At 45.2% G+C, this 23131-nt stretch overlaps 1 protein-coding gene across 3 annotated transcripts in view; it reads right to left on the bottom strand.

Moving 5' to 3' along the window:
- Window positions 1–356: 356 nt before the first annotated feature.
- Window positions 357–23131, bottom strand: part of LOC139263787 (genetic suppressor element 1-like) — a 224737-nt gene continuing 201962 nt past the window's right edge. For 2 of the 3 annotated variants that reach the window (XM_070879833.1, XM_070879834.1), the window contains exons 13-16: window positions 12596–12946; window positions 10153–10365; window positions 4242–4345; window positions 357–1284 (exon numbers count right to left, since the gene is read on the bottom strand). In XM_070879833.1, coding sequence (XP_070735934.1) covers window positions 1165–1284; window positions 4242–4345; window positions 10153–10365; window positions 12596–12946 — 788 coding nt within the window. In that variant the 3' untranslated portion in view covers window positions 357–1164. The remainder of the gene's footprint in view (window positions 1285–4241; window positions 4346–10152; window positions 10366–12595; window positions 12947–23131) is intronic. The other variant, XM_070879835.1, reaches the window with a different exon arrangement.

Here is a 23131-nt window from a genome sequence, read left to right as displayed (position 1 = left end):
TACTTCAAGTAATTTCTAATATTAGAAGTGATGCTGTATAGTAAAAGGTAGTTTTTGCTCAGCATTTACATTATTTAAGCAACAAAGTAAAATAACCTATTCTTTTACAAAATCCTGTCTCTAGCACAGTGTATTAATCTATTTACTTCAATGAAAATCTGTACCTTCTTATTGCCAATAATTGGATTAAAAGCAAACCTGTTGCAGAACTTCAAAATATACACTTAACTTTATAATCATTGAATAATGCTGTAAAACTGTGCTGTAAAACTGTACTGTAATATACAAACCAAAAAAAGGATTCACTGTGAATATATATATAAACATCAACATTACATAGATCCAAATGTTAGGCAATGTGTGGCATTTAAAAAAATACTTTGAAGAAAGTAGAGGATAGAAATGATGTTATGAATGCTGAGCACATGCATATCAAATTCCTCGCCCTGTTATTTTAATAGAGGCAGTAACACTGCTGTTAATGTCGTGGAGAGGAATTTGATGAAAGTGCATTAAGTGTTCATGTCACATTGGACAGTCATTTCTACCCTTATAACTTATTAGGGCCACACAAAATAAATGAATAGTTAATAATCAGCATCTGTATTTGCCTCAAACATTGCATGTTCAGCTTATTTTATACAGCAGGTCTTTTCTACTAATTGTCCTTCTGGTTCAAATTTACAAAAAGAAATGCTTCCTACAGCTAAGATATAAATTGTAAACAAAACAAAAATATGTTTTCCATTAAATACAGAAAGGTACTTTGATTACACATTCATTTCTTTAATGTGGCCTTTTCTGCATTGTTTAATACAACCTGGGGACCCTCAAGTTGTCAACATCCAGGTTTGCATTGTAAGCCCTCACTGGATCAGTGCTAAAACTACAGTACCTTTGAGTCTAGCTTGGCTGTGAAGGACAAGCATGCAAGCTGAAGCACTGAGCGGTTTGGCAATGGGAGTCTCCTGTCAGTAGAGCAATTCGGTGAGAGAATACTTTGAGACGTCCCATGCTGTATCCTGACGGTTCTTGAAGCAAATGATAACAACATAAATGGAAACAAATCAATCTGCTTGGGAGGAACATCTTAGCTTGTAGCCAGAGCACCATTTTTCCCTGCTGCGGTTTCGCCTTTGTCCGAGTGGCATGAAGGTCCTCCGTTCATCTGTACGACGACGCGGGCAGGCAATGCGTTAGATCAAGGCACTTGCGCAGGTGGCGGAGGGCAGCCTGCTGGTGCTGGCGCTCCATTTCAAACCTCTGTTTACACATTCGCAGCTCCTGCAGGGACAGAATACCACAGGAACAGGCGTTTATTACCATAAGAACTTTTCATTCGAATCGAGTACAGTGGCCTTTATTTAAAAAAAAATGTATTTGTAGAAACAACTGACCGAAACAGGTCAGCCAAGTTTCAGGCCTTTTTGTGCCATTAGAGGTATCGAGATGTGGGACTTGCAAATAAATATTGACAGAACTTCTATAGTTCTACACATTTTCACAGCACTGCATATGGAGGGTTGACAGGACGAGGTGCCAATCCTTGATTGCTTAGGGAGGATGGGTTGATGATCTCATTCGGCAGTGGGTGGGGGCTGTTTTGGGCAGTATAGTTTCTAGAGGTGTTTGTGTGGGCAATAAAAAGCTGGAGCTTCACCCCCATTTGAGCGACCAATTTTTAAATCTACACGATATACATTAAAAAAAAATTAGCCTCTCTCAATCCTTTGACATTCATAGATGGGATTTTGCACTTTGGCAGAATCCTGATGGAAAGTCGGTGCACCCACCCAACTAGGTTGGCGAATTTTCTGGAGTCAGGCTCTTTGAAATGATTTTGTTGGCATCGCAGTGAGATTCCCACCTTTGCTGGGGAAGTGGTGGGGCTGTGAGGTGTGGGGGGGGGGGTGTCGGGGGGAGGAAATGGCTGCTGCAAGCCACGGGCATCTCTAACAGCAGAGCAGGGTACGCTGCTTGTGGGGGCAGCTGAAGATTAGTCTGATTAAAAAAAAAAACAAATTAAACACGGCGGGTGCGAGAGTGCAATCTATCATTTTGTGACTGATTACATTCCTTGGGGACGGATTAAGTTTTAAATATCCTCCCAACAATCATTCACTGATGGCTGACACCTACGGTGGGAACTCCTGGCTGAGAGTTGGTGGAACAGCTTCTCGGCTGATTTCCAAATCCATTTAACCCAGGAACACCGGAAATTAGGGGCGGTGGAGGGGGAAATGGGGGAGCAGGAGATCGGGCCTCACATATTTAACTCTTGCATTGGCACCGGCAACTTGACTCACCATAAAGTGAAGGATCTGAATCTGTAGAAAGAACTAACAATTGTAGCTTTTTAAAAACTATTACAGAAGTACTGTTTTGTACTACACTCTTATACATTTAATTCATGCTACTTAATAATTGTAAGCACAGCAAAAGTACAGTTTCTGGGTAATGTTAGACAAAACATCATAGGTCTTCCTGATTAATTAAAATTGCAAAGTTCTGATTATCTCTGATGGCCAAGTATTCAAAATGTTATAGGTAAGCAGCACTTGGCAGCATTTGTGGGTCGAACTAGATCTACAGTTCAGCCATAGCAAGGGTCTCCTGTTTCCATGCAGTTAACAGGATAAGGCACCTCTGGAAAGTCAAAACGCTTATTTCAAAATGATTCTGATATGCTGCCTGAAAGTTTAGTTAGAAGTGGTATGATTAAAAACATAGCAACTAAACTATAGGGGAACTTCTTCCTCCCTGATTTATCTTCTTTTAGTGAATTGTGCAGTTTTTGAAATTAGTTCTTCCTTTAAGTTCACAGCTGTTACTGCACCATCTACCTACACACTAGCTCTGTGCCGTGATGCTCTCCTGTTTAGTGAGATGTTATTGTATAAATTGTTTCTGTTTATTTACCCAAGTGCAAACTCTGTGCTGTGATACTTTCTCGTATGGTGAGTCATGTGAATAACCTTCGCTTCAATTTGTAGATTATATACTAATAATCTTGGGTATTGAAGAGGGCTTGTGGTTCTTCTGTTAATGCAGAAACCATGTAAAACATCCTTTCTATAAACATGCACCTGGCAATAACTCTTTAATTGCCCCCAGGACATGCTGCTTTACAGAAGACCCACTTTAATATGGTCTTCGTGCTAACACAAAGTCAAACAGCCTTTCTGCGCATGGAGAAGGAGTGAGCAACAAGTAAAGACCAAGTGTGCATCTGTAGAATTTCCAGCAGGTTAGTTTTAACATCAAACATTCAAAACGCAGCATTTACACTTTACGGCCCTGAAATTCCACTTGGTTGCCGTGTAAGGGCAAAACTTGCGTCTGCCCCTAACAAGACATATGACAGTGGGGGGGGGGGGGGGGGGGGGGGGGGGGGCGGAGATTCCCTACGCCAAGAGTTCCCACTCCTCAGACGGGACGGGAACGTGGCATTATCAGCAAAGCAAGGTGAGGCGTGCCGACCTATACCAGATGGGTGCAGGACCTCGAAGGGATCTCATTTTTTATTCAAAAATCTGAGGGAAGATTGCCTGCCGCCCCCGCCGCACCCTGTGCTCAGTGGTCCAAGAGGAACGAAGCTGGGGTTAAGGTTGGGGGTGCTCCCCCACCCCAACCCTGCCATGGTGGGCAGAGGCTGAAGTTTCTGGGCACATGGAGCAGGCAGATGACAGAGAAGTAATCGCCGGGATTGAGTCTTGAGCCCGACAAATCACAAGAAATATATGTGTGATTTATGAAAAGGATATGGATGCCGTAGGGAGTCTTCCCTCCCCCTAAAACAGACAATTACCAAAGACATTCTTCTTCCTACATTATCTGAAGTCTTTGGTTTCTGATGGCATACTGCACACAGTATAAAAGGCACCTCCTGCAGTGGTTACATTTGAAAGGAAGAACATCAGTAAATATTCAGAGCACCAAGTCCTCTGAAACGTTCTTTTAAAATCGCTGGATGTCTCTTTGAATTAAATTATGATAAACCTCTACTCGAATGATGGTTGATATTTTACTGTAATATACTGGAGCTACATCTCCCATTTTCACACAAGTGATCTAGTACCTTTGCTGGATTGAACAGAATTGGAAGTCATCAAGACAGCAAAATGTCACACTTGTGCCAAAACACTTCAACATACAGAGATACCCTACTTAATAAAAACCATCTTTCAAAAGCAGTTTTGTGTCTCGGCATCTGGCTATTGTACAGCCAAGTCATTTCTTACCAACATGTGTGCACTGAGGTGCTCTGCTGTCAAACTCAATTCGTGATTTCTTTCCTTGAGATGATTCAGCTGCTCCTGAAGGACTCGCTGCTCCAGATCTTTCTCTTCATAACAAAAATAATTTACCAATTGCATTAATAAAAGTCATAAGCCAGCTTTATCCTTTCTCTTCATAACATATGGCCATTTCCTGCCTCCTGTACACTGAGCCTAGAAATATTTGTGGTTTTTACAATTTTTTTTGTTGCAGTGGCTAGGATTGTTTCTTGTTTCAGTTCATTTCAACTGCAACTGTCTCTGTAATGCACGATTGTACATTGCACACAGTGAATTAAGAGTATTAACAAAGTCAAACATACAAGGCAGTAAGAGTCAAAACAGGAAGATAGACACATAAAGAGACAAAGATGAGTCGGAGATATATGCAGAAAGTAAGACACATAGCTGTGTGAAAATGAAGATTAACCAGAATAAAGCAAGCTGACAACATTCAGAGAAAATAAGAACCAATGGGTCAGGAAGATGAAAGACAAATTGCTAAATTCTTTACTCCTTATTTATCTTTCTTCACTCAGCATTTTTCCTCCAAACTCATTTATCATTTTGTTTTCTTTCTCTTTGATATTAAATCCTATATAACATGATACTTAACATTATAGCACTAGTGCTTTGGAAACAATCCTGTAATATAACAAGAGCAACAGGTTGCATTTATATAGCATGATTAACTTCAGAAAATGTCCCAAGGTGCTTCACAGAAAAGTAATCAGACAGAAATGGACACCGGGCCAAAGAAGGACCGGTGACTAAAAGCTTGGTCAAAGAGGTAGGTTTTAAGGGGTGTTTTATTGGAAGGGAGAGGGAGAGAGGTTTAGGGATGAAATTCCAAAGCTTTGGGCCAAGGGAGCTGAAGGCATGGTTGCCAATGGTGGAATAGAAGGATTGGGAGATGCACAAGAGGCCAGAATTGAGGAACGCAGAGTTCTTGGAGGTTGTAGGGCTGGAGGAGGTTTCAGAGATAGGGAGGAATGAGGCTATGGAGGGATTTGAACACGAGATGAGAATTTTACATTTGAGGCATTGGTAGATTGGGAGCCAATGCAGGTGAGGCGAGCTAGGCTCTGTCTTCAGATGATGTCATCGAGGAACAGAATGTAGATGAGACATAGGAGGGAGCCAAGGATAGATCCTTGGGCAACTCCAGAGGTAATGGTGCGATGGCAGGAAGAGAAGCCACTGCAGAAGATTCTCTGCTTACGACTGGATAGGTAAGAGTGGAACCAGGCGAGGCCAATGTCACTCAGCTGGATAATGGAGGAGAGGCATTGGCGGAGTTTTGTATGGGCAACCGTGTCAAAGATTGCATTAAGGTCAAGAAGGATGAGGAGGGATAGTGCACCTTGATCACAGTCAGAGGATGCCATATGTGATTTTGATTCGGGCCATTTCAGTGATGTGGCAGGGGCAGAAATCTGATTGGAGAGGTTCAAACATGGAGTTGTGGGAAAGATGGATACAGATTTGGGAGACGACACGACTGTTGGAAAATATATATTCGCTTTTGCAAATTTTTATAGAAACCAAACCAATGGCTAATGCAAGAATTATGGGTCGGATAAAGAGCAGCAATATGGGTGAAAGATAGTTAGCCTAAGAAAGCAAGGGTGTTTCTGCATGGAGCCTTTCTAAAGCCCTAAACTCCAGATAACGCATCTTGAGCAAACCGTACAGGAAGCAAAAGTTTAACATTTTAAATAGCTTACTTTACCAGTTGCGCAGGAAGGTATTTCGGCAGAGACATGTGTAATGAAAGATAGTTGACCACTGTTTAAAAGGATTATAATTTTAGACAATGGAACAGGATCTGATAAGCATAAATCCCCAAAACTTGTACATGTTCAGCAATCTGTTCGATGACCTAAGATTCATAAGACGCCCAATAAAATTAAAACTCATTGACCGAAGGATCACAACTAAAACTTGATGACTTAAGTGAATTGTAAAAGTCACAAATCTGACCATATATGGGCAATGAAATGACTATAAAGAGGGGAAAATTATTGTGCTATCTGTCACTTCGGGAAACAGGAGAAGCGTCCGGACTCAGCCAAATGTTCCAAGCGTAAGCATGCAGTCAACTGCTTAATTACGGCTTGCATTAGAATATGTCTGGAAGACCTAGAAATTCATCTCGGGCAGTGGGACAAAACGGGCGGTCTTGGATCGGCTGCCTGTTATATGCAATGGAACTGACTACAAGGCACTGCGTATAACGGGCAGCCGACCTGATACCACCCGTTCTGCGCCACCTCTCGAGATGAATTTCTAGGCCATAGACTCTTGTTAACTTTCTGTTAATGTATGTCTAATTATGTTCACATGTACTTTTGAATAATAAATATGTAGAACTGACTGAATTCATTAGAACCAGAATTTAACAAATAAGTTCAACAGACTTTGGGGAGGTAAGAGTGGTTGGAGAGGGGGCTGTAGTTGGCAAGGGCAAAGGGGACAAGGGTGGGTTTTCTGAGGGAGGGAGGGGATAGTGTCAGGTTTGAAAAGGAAGGAGACGGTGCCCGAGGAGAGGGAGAGAATGGTTTACAATATCAGATAGCACGTGGAACCAGGAAGGTCAGCAGTTTAGTGCGAATGGGATTGAGCGAGCAGGAGCGGAGTCTCATGGACAAGATGAGCTTGGAGAGGCTATGAGGGGAGATAGGAGTGAAACTAGAAAAAAAGTTTAGGGTTAGAGTAGGGGTGGGTGCAGGGGGATCTTTTGGAGAAGTTTGGCTTGGTGTGCAAGGGGAAGGAAGGGATGTGACGGAGACAGCCGGGTGAATTAACAATGTTAATGATCCTTAACCAATTTCCCTTATTTCTTTGCAATTTTTAAATTGTCTTTTCTTTTTTTCACTTGTTGCTACTTTCCCTGTGATTAATAAGCTGCACATTTTTCCTTTGACCACTTAAATATTGTGACTGAATAAAAAGAGCCAATATCCAAATATTCAGTGTTATTACAGAACTGGCAAAAGGGGCATTTCAAGACAGAAGAGGTTAAAAACCACTCTTGTCTGGCATTTTAAATATGGAGATGTGTGTAATTACCCCCAAGCTTCACCTTTATGTACATTATTCTTGGTATAACTAGAAACAGAGATGTGGATTCCTGCAGCAAATCTGAAGTGCTTCCAATGCCATTAATCACCCTCACTATTTCAACAGGCTGTCAGCCTGGCTTGGTTCGAATCATTTGAAGCTTACAGGAGTCTTGCAATAAAATGAATTAGCATTTTGTGACACAAAAGTTTTTCTTGTTCCCCAACAAATGTTTTGGCACTCTGATACTGTACATTCTTCTTTCTATGTCTCTCAAAGTGAAGGATCGAACATTTTAGTCAAACGTACAGAGTGGAGTTCCAACTGCATTTGAAGACTTGCACTCCTCTTATAAGGACGCGTTTTGAAAATATCTGTTTTTTCATGCCTGTCAAACACGGATTATAAATGACTCTCACTACAATCTAGGGATCAAACATGTGGAACACAAGCCCCATCAGGAGTGAAAATTGGGCTACGTAGACTATCACTGGGGACTGGCCATTTCCTTATTTTTCCTGGAAGTCCCAACTTAATATTTATGCGATTGCCTTTCTGAATCTATACTTAAATGTTGCACCTGCACTGTCAGTCACCGTCACTTGCTCAGAGCTAGCACTCATTTTCTAAGCAAACCCACTGAGAAGTTGGACTGTGTCTGCGATCAGACAGGAAATGAAGTCAAGAAAAATGTAATTCTTTGGCAGGCCAGGGACTCCAGGAATCAGAAGTCGAGAGCCCCAGAACAATGCAGGGGCCCCACAGGAGCCAATGTGGGGGGTAAAATTAGCAAAACAATGTGCAAAGTACTTTTAACATTCACACATTCTATGCAACAGGTTGCAACACCTTAAGGACTGCATACATTTTTAAAGTCTTAATTTGTCAGCATGGACTAGATAATATCATATGTAAAAAGCCACCAAATGCATGCTCTTTAGCTGATGCTATTGTGCTTCATTTTAAATATACTGAATTGCACATTCAGCCGTTCTCCAAGAAACGAATTTAGTACTGGGGACTCCACTTTCTTCCAATACTCCAGACTAGTAGAACTCTTGAAAAACAGTGTGTAATCCTTACCAAAAGATTGAAGGGAGATGTTGGAAAATATTTTTATATAGAGGGTCTTAGGACATGGAGGTGCCGAAATTGCCCCTCCCGAGAAGGCCTCTGGCTGCCTGAAGGCAGTGGTCACGGGGAGGCACAGAATGGCCGCCGACTCGCCGCGGCCGCATTTTGTAAATTGCTCTTCATCAGAGTTGGAGCCCTGTAGGGGACCACTCCGCCTGTTTTCCCGCCGCGGTGTGCAAGTGCCGACCCCATACCGACCAGCGGCGACCCCCTCCAGAAATTGCCCCGCGGGAAATATCCCTTTTGCAGAATTGCCCTGCGGGAGTGGCGCCCCCACCGGCCGGTGCCCCCGACAGCTTTTTGTATCGGTGCACGGCCGCCCTTAAAGGGGAGGTGATGCTGCCAGCGACGCCATTTTATTTTTAATTGTCGGCCTACTGCCAGATCGGTCCGACAATTACGCCCTCGAGTTCAGCTGGGCCACCATCAGGCAAGCCTGGCACCCCCTCTTGGGTGCCAGGCTGCTGGCCCGGCCGAAACCCTCCCCAGTGAGCCTATGTAAGAAATATGCAGAGCTCGTAGCGGCCCTCGCCTTTAACTGAAGGTGTGAGACGCGCTGACATCATTAGCGTGACGCTGATGAGTGATCGGAACGGCCGATCTGCTGCAAGGGCCCTTCCGCCCCTCAGCCGCAACTACATCCGTCCCAACCAAAAAAAACCTTCCAAGTGCAGAATAGCAACCGATGGAGCGGAGAAAAACGTCAAAACGTCTAAAAATGGAGGTTGCGCCCCATTTCGGGTGGTGGCCAATTTTGGCCCCGGAATGTTTTGCCCCAAATAATAGTGAAAGCAGAGTCCATAACAGACTTTAAAAAGGAGTGTGTAAATACTTGAGAAAGAACTATTTAAAACAGGCAAATCAGGGCTAAATGGATAACTCTTTCAGATGGCCAGTGCAGCTGTGATGGGCCGAATGGTTTCCTTCTGTGCTATAAAACTCATATTAATTTTAGGCAGTTACCAGATGGAGCTTGCCCGCTTGTTGTTGCCGGCATGAGGTCCCAGCCATTTTGAGGCCCGGGCTTCATTTACATATTGCCAGCGAGCTCCAGGTGCCAAGCGGTGCCTCGCTGCAGCTCCCCAGTTGTGCGAAGGTGGGAAATTGGCCGGCTCCCAGGCTGAGCCGGCTGACAGTCGGAGCCTGGGAAAGGGAGGGGATCTAAAAAAAGGACGCCTTGGACAGGCTGGCAGCTGGAGAAACATTCCAAATATTAAACGTTTCTTAGATTATTTTTCTGAGTGGTCTCCAGCAGTCCCTTTAAGAACCACTGGGCTGGTCAATCAATGCCTGGTAAAATTAAGTGCAGCCTGTGTGTCGCACGCACACTGCCCATCTGTACTTCAAAGTTATAGTAGTTGTCATTGGACCCTGATTTCTAGTTCACAAGTGGACTCCCACCTGAAACAGGCAGACACTCTGGCCACCCATCTTAGGACCCAAACCAAGATGGCACCAGGGTGAATGGGGTGCTAAATTACCCGAGGCCACTATCACCCCGTTTATGTTGGGCGGAGCGAGCTAAAACCGACCTTTGTGATTCTAATGCCTTATGGTATCCAGGAAAATGCATTACTTTAATTTTATATAAAATATAATCCAATCCTGTTGATGTTGCACAGTTACATCTGAAGTGGTCCACTAGTTTGGTTCAGTTGGACTCTTCTCTCATCCTTACCTTCAAGGTATTCTTGGTAGGCTTCGAGGACACTTGTCACTCCCTGCCATTTTGGTTGCTGATCCATTTCATCCTCACTGTCCAATTCCTCAGGCTGAGGGTTAACTTGTCTGCTCTGATCCAAGATCTCGAGCACTTGCTGTTTTGGTACATCACACAGTGATGAACTCTGAGCCAGTGAACTGCAATTCCTGTCACTCTGCCGATCACCCACTGAACAGTTAATGAACAAGATGATATTTGAGTTAACAGATACATGCATGGTGGATCAGTGATCACACTGTTGTATTTTGAAGAAAACATATTTGACAAAGGAAAGGATATAAAGTATTAATCTGCTGTAGATTCAAACGTACCACAAAGGCAAAACGTAAAGTCTTACTTTAAAGTTATCAGTTAGTTAGCAACAGGGGAAAATCTCATGTCATCAGTTTAATGCGACTGTTAACTTCAAACTGCTTCCTGTTTTTCACCAAATTAACATATAACTTCCACTATATTGTGCTATAGTATAAAACATGCACAAATTCAGTTAGCCTAAGAAAGCAGTGTGTGCTCCCAGGTTTTGCAAAATGTCAGTGTTTTCAAAAAACATGTGTCATATCGAATGTTAGTAGGTGGTGAAATGCAGCAGTTTGTTGCACAATGTGTAAATGTAATGCCCAATGAAGCCTGTCCCAGCCTAGAACCATGCAGCCATTTTCATACAGGGAAGCATTGCAAATGAGATAACACTGCCTTTTACCAAGTTTCTCTTTCTTGCATAGGTTCAGAGATAAACGTTTGAACTAAGGTTCCTACATCACAACAGTGATTCCACTTCAAAAAAACTATGTCATTGGCTGTAAAGCGCTTTGGGACGTCCAGTGGTCGTGAAAGGTGCTATATAAATGTAAGTCTTTCTTGTTTTAAGTATCAGAGTTGTGGTGGTAAATAGCCATAATATGTAATCTGTATAGCAATCTATACTCTGGCCTGACAGCACTGTGCTGGAGAGACTAATCTTTGGTCTTATCATCCTCATTTTTGAAACAAAATAATCTAAATATAATGGTTCTAAGTTGTATCTAAAACATGAAATGGAATCAAGTGTAAGCGAAGGGTTAGATTTTAACAGTAAATAAAAATTGACTTGTTATCAATGCAACATTTGTCCCAAAGTGCCATTTGTATTGATTTCATGAGTCAACATTTGCACACACTTGAATTTATTACACACTGCTACTTCATCTCAGTTTTACAGCCCCAGTTATAATTTGCAATTCCTGGGAACTGATCAGTAGTGACATATTGTGGATCAAAAAAAGGAAGAGACTGCATGCGAACCACTGACAATTTGATACTCTTTTACATTATCACATGATGGGTATTGACAAATCCTGATACCATCAAACAAAGGATAGCACAGTATTTGAATCCCTTCACTGGTAGAAGAACAGGATTTCCTTACTGCACCGCAGTGGAGGGGGTGGGAATAGGCAAAGTGCGATTGTAACTAGCAATGCTACATTCTCCTCATTCCCCTAGGTTTCTCCTTATATTGGAATATGGTCCCATGGGCACTGGCAGTCTTGAGGCGACTGTTTCTATGGCCATTCCTCAAATTTGAGCCTGGACTGTGAGTGTTGGCGGGCTACTTGAAAGTTGAAGGCTGTACAATCAAGGCTGTTGCTATTCTTGCCCAGTTTTCGCACGTGCACAGGCTACAGCATGTTTCTTTCTCTTGCCTTGGGATGTTGAGGCTAATTGTATTGGCCTTGCTGATGTCTCTAAGAAATAGGCTAAATCTGTATAGTTCAGGGAACATACAAGGGACCTGCCTGATTTGTACCACACCGTGTGGTGGATTTATAAACTGTGCCACTCGGACAGTCTCAAAAATTATTTGATCTTTTTTTCTTGAGCGTGACGCACTTGCTCTTTCTAAGTTAGTTTTCCTCAGCCCTTAGTGACACAAATTAGAATTTAAATATTAATATGATGGTGTTAAATTTAACTTTGTGCGAATAAATAAGTTCTCGGCCTACAAACAACTACGAAGAGGGCTCGTGATTTGTTATTGCTTAGAAAACGGCGTTTTCACTGCCTGCAGGATTTTTAATGCAAATCGCAGATTTTATGTGGGAAGTGTGGAAACTCAAGGTGTTTGCTACGGAATGTCATGCTGCACCAAATTATTTATGCTGTCTATCAGCATGGGTTAAAGAATGCCTGACTGACTCAGCTCATTTGAACTGTGCTTTCTCTAGCCCAATTGTGGAGCGGGACTAATACCGGTCACACAGTTTGCCAGTCTGCAGGCAGAGGATGCCAGATGGTGATGGCCAGCAAGAGGAGAGGAGAGGGAAGGCACAAGGGGTGAACTGGGTCTTTTAAATAAACAAAAAAAAACTTACAAATGAGATTCATAAGTAGGGTTGCTTATCTTGACTTGATGCATTACCTTTTGGTTGCTTTTCAGTGCTCTGCAGCACAGACTCGCAAAACTTCTGCAGAAACTCATCCAGCAGTTTGATTTTTCCATTCCTGTCAGTTACCATCCCAGATGGTTTCGCCTCGTCACTGGAGGCGCTGTGAGAATCTGCTGCTCCCAGCTTGTCAGATTTGTTCTCATTTACGCTGCTTGTGTGATCCTTTGACACAGTCTCTGATGCTTCTGGTGTCAGCAGTGGCCTGTGTCGCACTGCCTGAGGCTGGGCTGCCAGGCCCTCGTGAGAGCGAGCAGTTGGATTGCTGTCAGGTGGCAGCACCGAGAGGCAGCTGACGTCAGCCACACCTGTCAGGCCGGGCGCATCTGCAAAATAAAAACAGATCATCTCTTCACTTTCTGATGTCTCTATGAAGCTGCGAGTTCCTTGGTGTAAATATCCTGACAGCGGCATTACTCACATCTTGTGTTGAGAGTATTTCATCTGGGGACAATCTGGCTGTTTTGAATACTTGATTGAACAGCTGAATCTAAACCAAACCTGATACGGGTGCTTGCAGGTGTCAGCTCAGCAGTTGTGGCAAACTTTTGCTGGATGCCGGCAATGAATGCTAAGTTGAATTGATCTATTATAAGAACGGTCAGAGGGCTCATGTATTTTATGCCCCCACTGAAAATTCCACACCTAGCCAGTTTGGTTTCAGGTTGGCTCAGAATTCCTGCATCTCATCAAAAATTCCGAATACGTCAGTGATTTAGAGAAACAAAATCACGTTTATCATGCACAGCTGAGGACCTGCCTTGCTGAGGTAGGGACTCCAGATTGTAAGAATAATTCAATCCGCTCATCAATAATAACATAATAATGTTTACACAGACCCAGGGAGAGATCGCCGTAAGTGGCAGCAGCTTCTAGCTGGCTTCCTCTTTGCTAGTCAGTCAGAGCACCCAATTAAAGCAGTGGAGAATACATCACCATCAGGTCTACTCCTTTTGATCAGCCGTACCGTTCTCTGTTCTCAGGCAGTAGGTGCCTGGGAACAAGAAAGGGATCAGCAACTCACAATAATCTATTTCTGCCATTACTTCCCTTCAGTTAAATGAGCACCAGCATGTCACATTTGGTAATTAACATAAGAACATAAGAAATAGGAGCAGGAGTAGGCCATTCGGCCCTTCGAGCCTGCTCCGCCATTCAATAAGATCATGGCTAATCTTCTACCTCAACTCCACCTTCCCGCACTATCCCCAAATCCCGTGGATCCCTTAATATCCAAAAATCTATCGATTGTCCTCCAGTTCATGTCTTTTTAGATTTTAGATTATCCCTGGAAAATTACATAGCTACAAAAAGGTCACCCCCACTGATCTGATACAGCCAGGAAGGAAAATTGGGTGGGATCTATAACAGGCAGCTGATTTGATACCGACAGTAAGGAAAATCAGGTGAGTTTTATAACAGGCTCGCCGATCCGACATAGCCAGTCTTCCACCCCCGCCGAAGTTGAAAGTTACACCTATCATTTTTATTTTTAAAATTAAATAATCACAAAGAATGTAAGAATGACTTTTGGTGCACATTATGTGTGTGTGTGTGTGTGGGGAAGGAGGTGTGCTGAATGCCAACTCATTGATAAAGTGGGCTAGTACATTGTTCGTAACCTCTGGATTCTGGATTTGAACCCACACTGATATGATGAACACTTTCTCTCGCTGTAGACTATGAGGGCCTAGAGTAACATGTGAAACTTTGCACTTGAAATGTTGCTGTGCTTTAATGTCCATTTTGTGATGTGGTCTGAGTGACAGATTTCTTTTATTGTGTTTCCTTTCGTACCTGAGAGTGAATGCAAAGTAGGAAAGAATTAACATAAAGGAGGGAAATCCTGGAAGAACGGCACCATTATTCAAGTCTGGAAGGCGTGGATGTGAATAAAGTCCTGAATTTAAACATGTTGGCCTTAAGTTTCCTCAGGGATTTGGCAGGATTCCAGTGGCAGTGGAAATGGGGTGAGGCTCATTAACACTAGGGCTGGAATTTTCCGACGGGTCAGTGGGCAGGATCAGTGGCAGGTCAGGTGGGAAAATGTTTTTTTCTGTCAGCAGGGCAGGACCCTGCTGTCAACACGCTGCAGCACGCCTTTCCCAATAACAGGTCCATCAGCGCGGGGGACACAATTAATCTCATTAACATCTAGTTGACAGATAATTAACTTCATGACCACGGGAACCACGCTGTTTGGGGACCATGTCTGTCAATGAGGTGGGAGTTCAGTCGCCATTACTCCAGCTGATTGCAAATGAATAGTAAAAGTTCCCACCTGATAGATCTTCACTTTCCTCAGCTACAAGCTGTATCTCAGTCCATTTCCATCCAGCAGAAATTCTGCAGGCTTTCCACTTTCCAATCTCCATCCAGTATCACCTCATTGTAAGAACTCTCTCACCATTGACGGAATGTTTCTGTCATTTCTACTTCAACTGCCATCTATTCCATCAACATCACCTTTCTACCCTCTCACCTTTGTCCTCAGAATCCGACCATGATCTTGCCCAACAGCAGAGGGCATCAGCACTCGATCACATTGCTGCCCGGGAGGCCAGGAATGCCCTGACCATGGCCAAATTTACTTCACTTGATGCTGTACACACCGGTTGCCACATGATATGCCAGGTTGGCACCACCCCACACCAACACCATAAAGCAACCCGACAATGTCCAAGCCATTCCTTTCACACTCACCACCATTGCGGTGGGTCTCACCATTCACTGCAACTCACTAAGCCACTTCCAAAGGTGCATAAACTGTCCAAGAACGCAAAGTGTTGAAAATAAAGGTTTCAATGTTTGACAGCACATTGATAGAAACTTTACATGAACATTGGATAAAACACCCAAGTGGCTACCCTTGTGTGTTGTTAGTTGGTATGATTGCACTAGGATGAGGGCGTGTGTGAGAGGTAGCTAGTGAGATGGAGATGTGATAATGTAGATAGAGAGGGATAGGTGGAGGTGCAACGTTAGTTGATGTAAGTAAGGATGGGTAGAGGTATGGTAGGGAAGGCAGAATGATGGGATGTGATGAGAGGCACAGGAAGATGAAGGTGGCTTTGTACTAACATTTTGAGATCTAATGAGACCATTGAAAGGTTTGCACCACTGCATCCAGCATATGGAGGGAGTCATGGGAGAACCTGGGTGCAGCTCTGCACCTCTGTGCAGTAATTGTTAGTGTTTGCAGCACTTCAATGCTGTAGAACATTGACAGCACAAATGTCAAGATAAATTTGGCCATGGTATCTTTAAGGAAACCGGCTGATGACGTATCATGAAATTACATCATCAGACTCGCTTCCTCATATTGGACCAACAAACGCGCTTGGCGGGCTTAACAAGCCCTAACAAGGGAAAATCATTTTGGACAGCGGGATGGAGCCAGTAGCGGGGTCGGAACCCGCCACCCATGTCGCCTGCCTGGACCCGACGAGGTGAGCAAAATCCCGGCCTGGGCTTCTGCCTCGAAAAGCAGGATATAGGGCAAGAGTTTCCTATGGGCAAAGTAGCAAATTACAACCAGTAATGTGCATGTTATCCCTTCTGCCCTGCGCCAAGAGACTACCCAAGCAGACTCTGCTGAAATGTTGCTCAGGGCATTAGGGAAGTGGGCCAGTATATCAGTGACTATTATTTCCAACATAGGCGAGTGGCACTCAGAAGATTGAGTATGAGCTCAAAAACAACTCCGCCTTCTTAGTAGGTGATGGTGATGGAGAAAGATCCCAGTCCCTAAACTTGGACTAAATTACACTTAGTGGTAAAATCAGATACAAGAGAACCACTTGTACCCCGGGGAACTGATAAAAATATTAGGAGATTTTGGTTTCTACCTTCTGACTCCCAGAGGCAGGAATGCTACCACTAAGCCAAAGGCTCCCTCTAAACAAATAAACCATCAGTACAAAATTACCCCAACTCGAACTAAATTGCCACACTCACTCAGAGACCAGAATTTTAATTTGGATACGGGTAGGGAGCTGGGGGGCTGGAAAGCAGTTGGGGGGGTGGGGAGGGTCAGAAGACCAGAGTGGGGAGGTCGGGCGTCGGGCACGGAGAATGAAAGGCCGGAGGGGATGATCAGCGATCTTGTTGGAGGGGGTGGTTACACAGGCCTCGGGAGGTGGAGGGGGGGACGGGAGTTGGGGGGATTGGAAGAGTCCGATTGCGGGTGGTTGGTGTGGCAGGAACGCTGAGGAAAGGCACTTACCTCCTGGATCCAGCATTCTTTGCCTTCCTTTAACTGGCAGGTTCCCCAAGGCCTGGGAAACCTGCCTGCCATAGTTAAAGGAAAAAAACAGACAGACTTGCATTTATATAAAACCATTCACGGCTCCGAGTGTCCCAAACTGCTTTACAGCCAATGAAGTCATTTTGAAGTGTAGTCACTGTTGTAATGTAGGAAATTTTAATTTGAAATAGAGGTTCATCATTAGGCATAGCGCTTCATTTTAATATTTAAAGTGCCAACCTGCGTGCTGGGATGGGTTGGCTGCCTGCCCCCGACCCCCCCCCCCCCGTCTCCCGTCTGTTAACACCGAATGTGGCCGGCTTGGAGTCGGGATTCAGCTTTTTAACTCTTTACCCTGCCATCTGACCCCTAACCCACCTGTTTTTTGGGGTTGTAATTGTTGTATCCTTATACACTATTGTAAATCAACACGAGGCACATTCTGCAGACAAGGTCACTCTGACCCTACACTTTTATTCACAGGACCAAGAAGTCATGACCCTGCGTGGGACCTCCCTGTATATACCTGGATGACCAGGTGAGGAATGTCTCCCACAAGTTCACCCCCTGTGGTCAAGGTGTGCATTTCTTAGGTGTATACAGTATGCAGTGTTGTTATGAAGGTTACAGTTACATGAAGGTTACATACATGATATCACCTCCCGCCCCCCCCCCAATGTCTTTGGGTCAAATATTGAGTCTTTCAGGCGGTCGACGCTCTCTCGTGGAGCGCCGCAGTTGGGGCTCTGGTTGTTGAGCCTTGGCACGCGTCTTTGTCACCTGAGGTGATTCCGGCTCGTCCGGGCTGGCCGCAGGGACTGTGCATGCTGCTGAATGTTCCTGTTGCTCGTTCACTGACAGTGATGTGGGCAGCATCTCATGATTTTCCTCGGGTTCCTCAGTGTCCATGCTGAACCTTTTTTTTTTACTTGGTCCAGATGCTTGCGGCATATCTGCCCATTGTTAAGTTTGACCACTATGACCCTCTTCCCCTCTTTACCAATTACAGTACCCTCAAGCCACTTGGGTCCCAAAGCGTGATTAAGAACAAATACAGGGTCATCGATTTCTATACATCTCCCCTTTGTGTTACGGTCATGGCACTCATTTTGGGACTGGCGCTTGCCCTCAACAATGTCTGACAGGACTGGATGAATGAGGAGCAGCAGAGTTTTAAGTGTACGTTTCATGAGTAGTTCCGTTGGCGGGACTCCTGTGAGCGAATGCGGCCGGGACCTGTAGGCCAGCAGGAAGCGCGATAGGTGGCATTGAAGGGAGGGTCCTTGAATCTGGAGCAGCCATTGTTTTATGATTTCGACCGCACGTTCCGCCTGGCCATTGGAAGCCGGCTTGAACGGTGCTGTCCTGACATGTTTGATGCTATTACCCGACATGAACTCCCGAAATTCATAGCTAGTGAAGCACAGGCCGTTGTCGCTAACCAGGATGTCCGGCAAGCCGTGGGTCGCAAAGACCGCACGCAGACTCTCCACTGTGGTGGATGTCGTGCACGAATTCAATATGATGCACTCGATCCATTTCGAGTATGCATCAACAACAATGAGGAACATTTTCCCCATCAATGGGCCCGCATAGTCTACGTGAATACGTGACCATGGCTTGGTGGGCCAGGGCCATGGGCTGAGTGGGGCGTCCCTGGGGGCATTGCCCAACTGGGCACATGTCGTGCACCTGCGAATATAGTGTTCCAGGTCTGCATCAATTCCCGGCCACCATACATGTGACCGGGCAATGGCCTTCATTAGCACAATGTCTGGATGCTCACTGTGGAGTTCCCTGATGAATGCTTCCCTTCCCTTCTGGGGCATGACTACCCGGCTGCCCCATAGTAGGCAGTCGGCTTGGATAGAAACATAGAAAATAGGTGCAGGAGTAGGCCATTCGGCCCTTCTAGCCTGCACCGCCATTCAATGAGTTCATGGCTGAACATGCAACTTCAGTACCCCCTTCCTGCTTTCTCGCCATACCCCTTGATCCCCCTAGTAGTAAGGACTTCATCTAACTCCCTTTTGAATATATTTAGTGAATTGGCCTCAACAACTTTCTGTGGTAGAGAATTCTACAGGTTCACCACTCTCTGGGTGAAGAAGTTTCTCCTCATCTCGGTCCTAAATGGCTTACCCCTTATCCTTAGATTGTGACCCCTGGTTCTGGACTTCCCCAACATTGGGAACATTCTTCCTGCATCTAACCTGTCTAAACCCGTCAAAATTTTAAACGTTTCTATGAGGTCCCCTCTCATTCTTCTGAACTCCAGTGAATACAAGCCCAGTTGATCCAGTCTTTCTTGATAGGTCAGTCCCACCATCCCGGGAATCAGTCTGGTGAACCTTCGCTACACTCCTTCAATAGCAAGAATGTCCTTCCTCAAGTTAGGAGACCAAAACTGTACACAATACTCCAGGTGTGGCCTCACCAAGGCCCTGTACAACTGTAGCAACACCTCCCTGCCCCTGTACTCAAATCCCCTCGCTATGAAGGCCAACATGCCATTTGCTTTCTTAACCGCCTGCTGTACCTGCATGCCAACCTTCAATGACTGATGTACCATGACACCAAGGTCTCGTTGCACCTCCCCTTTTCCTAATCTGTCACCATTCAGATAATAGTCTGTCTCTCTGTTTTTACCACCAAAATGGATAACCTCACATTTATCCACATTATACTTCATCTGCCATGCATTTGCCCACTCACCTAACCTATCCAAGTCACTCTGCAGCCTCATAGCATCCTCCTCGCAGCTCACACTGCCACCCAACTTAGTGTCATCCGCAAATTTGGAGATACTACATTTAATCCCCTCGTCTAAATCATTAATGTACAGTGTAAACAGCTGGGGCCCCAGCACAGAACTTTGCGGTACCCCACTAGTCACTGCCTGCCATTCTGAAAAGTACCCATTTACTCCTACTCTTTGCTTCCTGTCTGACAACCAGTTCTCAATCCACATCAGCGCACTACCCCCAATCCCATGTGCTTTAACTTTGCACATTAATCTCTTGTGTGGGACCTTGTCGAAAGCCTTCTGAAAGTCCAAATATATCACATCAACTGATCCTCCCTTGTCCACTCTACTGGAAACATCCTCAAAAAATTCCAGAAGATTTGTCAAGCATGATTTCCCTTTCACAAACCCATGCTGACTTGGACCTATCATGTCTTTCCAAATGCTCTGCTATGACATCCTTAATAATTGATTCCATCATTTTACCCACTACTGAGGTCAGGCTGACCGGTCTATAATTCCCTGTTTTCTCTCTCCCTCCTTTTTTAAAAAGTGGGGTTACATTGGCTACCCTCCACTCGATAGGAACTGATCCAGAGTCAATGGAATGTTGGAAAATGACTGTCAATGCATCCGCTATTTCCAAGGCCACCTCCTTAAGTACTCTGGGATGCAGTCCATCAGGCCCTGGGGATTTATCGGCCTTCAATCCCATCAATTTCCCCAACACAATTTCCTGACTAATAAAGATTTCCCTCAGTTCCTCCTCTTTACTAGACCCTCTGACCCCTTTTATATCCGGAAGGTTGTTTGTGTCCTTCTTAGTGAATACCGAACCAAAGTACTTGTTCAATTGGTCTGCCATTTCTTTGTTCCCCGTTATGACTTCCCCTGATTCTGACTGCAGGGGACCTACGTTTGTCTTTACTAACCTTTTTCTCTTTACATATCTATAGAAACTTTTGCAATCCGTGTTAATGTTCCCTGCAAGCTTCTTCTCGTACTCCATTTTCCCTGCCCTAATCAAACCCTTTGTCCTCCTCTGCTGGGTTCTAAATTTCTCCCAGTCCCCGGGTTCGCTGCTATTTCTGGCCAATTTATATGCCACTTCCATCCGTCTGTGGAACGGTCTGACCTCTTCATGGCATGCTCCGTGTGCGGGCGTCCAATCCCCAGTCAGGACACATTTCTTAATCAAGGATAGGAGGGGATCTCTGTTTGTCCAGGTTTTGATCTGGTGGGCTGTGATGGGGGAGCCTGCGCTGTCAAAAGCATTGACAGCCATGACCATCTCAGCGCTTTGCTCCGCTGCCCCCTCGGTGGTGGCCAGTGGAAGCCTGCTAAGCGAGTCAGCGCAATTTTCGGTGCCTGGCCGGTGCTGTATGGTGTAGTCATACGCAGCCAGCGTGAGAGCCCATCGAGCTGACGCATTGGCATTGACAGCTTTACAGTCGGACAACAGGGATGTTAACGGCTTGTGGTCAGTTTCTAACTCGAACCTTCTGCCAAAAAGATACTGGTGCATCTTTTTCACCCCGTAGACAAATGCGAGTACTTCCTTTTCAACCATCCCATATCCCCTTTCTGCTTCGGAGAGCGACCTGGAAGCATAAGCCACAGGTTGGAGTTGGTCCTCATCATTACTCTGCTGCAACACGCACCCAACCCCATAGGATGATGCATCACATGTCAAAACCAATTTCTTACAGGGGTTGTACAGGGTCAACAGCTTATTAGAACAAAGCAGGTTCTGGGCCAGATTGAAAGCCTGTTCCCTTCAGTCCCCCCAAAACCATTCGCAACCCTTACGCAGGAGCACGTGTAGCGGCTCCAACAATGTGCTTAAGTTCGGCAGAAAGTTCCCGAAATAGTTCAATAGTCCCAGAAATGAACGCAACTCCGATGTGTTGCCGAGCCTGGGCGCACGACGAATTGCTTCCGTTTTGGATTCGGTCAGCCGGATCCTGTCTGCGGCAACCCTCCTGCCCAAAAACTCGACCTCTGGGGCCAAAAACACACACTTGGGCTTCTTTGGTCACAGACCTATCCGGTCCAGTTGGTGTAGCACCTCCTCCAGGTTGTGGAGGTGTTCCTTGGTGTCTCGACCCATGATAAGAATGTCGTCCTGAAATACGATTGTTCAAGGGATGGATTTGACCAGGCTTTCCATGTTCCTTTGAAAGATAGCGGCTGCTGAACGAATGCCAAATGGACACCTGTTGTAGACAAACAGCCCCTTGTGCGTGGTGATGGTGGTCCGTAGCTTGGATTCTTTGGCCAGTTCTTGGGTCATGTAGGCCGAAGTGAGGTCCAACTTGGTGAACAGCTTGCCGCCTGCCAGCGTGGCAAAAAGATCCTCCGCTCTCGGAAGCGGGTATTGGTCTTGTAGTGACACCTGGTTGATGGAGTCCTTGTAATCCCCACAGATCCTGACCGAGCCATCGTTTTTAGAACAGGAACGATGGGGCTTGCCCAGTCGCTGAATTCAACGGGCGAAATTATGCCCTCTCTTAGCAGCCTGTCCAACTCACTCTCAATTTTCTCCCACATCACATACGGCACAGCTCTGGCTTTGTGGTGCACTGGTGTGGCATCCGGGGTGATGCGTATCACTACTTTGGTACCTTTGAAAGTCCCGACGCCAGGTTGAAATAGTGACTCAAACTTTTGTAGGACCTGTGAGCATGAACTTCGCTCCACAGATGAAATGGCGTGCACATCCCCCCATTTCTAGTTCATCTCGACTAGCCAGCTCCTCCCCAAAAGCTCGGGACCATTTCCCGGGACAATCGAGAGTGGCAGCCGGTTCTCTGATCCATTATGTGTGACCACCAACATTGCACTGCCTAGCATTGGGATGATCTCTTTGGTGTACGTCCGTAATTGCGTGTCAATGCGTTCTAGCTTGGGTCTGCTAGCTCTGAGTGGCCATAGTTTCTCGAATTGTTGGACACTCATAAGTGACTAACTGGCTCCTGTGTCCAGCTCCATGCGTACCGGGATGCCGTTTAACAGTACTCTCATCATCATAGGTGGTGTTTTTGTGTATGAGCTGTGGATGTTTGCCACCTGAACCCGCTGAACTTCAGCGTCCATTGCTGTGTCCCAAGCATAACCCTGCCTTGCAGACCCCTCTTGTGGTTCATCCGCTTCGTAAATCAGCCTCGCTGCGGGCTTCCTGCACATTCTGGCTAAATTACTGACTGAAGTTACAATTTCTGCAGATAAATTGTTGAAACCTGCAGGTTTTCGCAGCATGTCTGCCCCTGCACCTCCAGCATGAGACGAGATTGTTGTGAACAAAAGAGCTGTTACCAGGCATTCCTCTCTGATTGTCTCTTTGATTACTCTTGAGCACTCTGTTTGTGGGTGTCAATGGTCCCATCCCGGGACGTATTGTCCCTTGTGATGGTGTAAATATCCGTTCAACCTGCCATTGTCTCTGTTGAGGACCCACCCTAGAGTCTGTTACTACCTGGTTGGTGTCAAATTGTCCTTGCCTGCCTGTGGGGTTCTGAG

This window comes from Pristiophorus japonicus, chromosome 5, assembly GCF_044704955.1.
Source record: "Pristiophorus japonicus isolate sPriJap1 chromosome 5, sPriJap1.hap1, whole genome shotgun sequence".
Classification (NCBI taxonomy): domain Eukaryota; kingdom Metazoa; phylum Chordata; class Chondrichthyes; family Pristiophoridae; genus Pristiophorus; species Pristiophorus japonicus.
The sequence above is the reverse complement of the archived record's forward strand: the minus strand, read 5'-3'. Positions and strand labels throughout refer to the sequence as shown.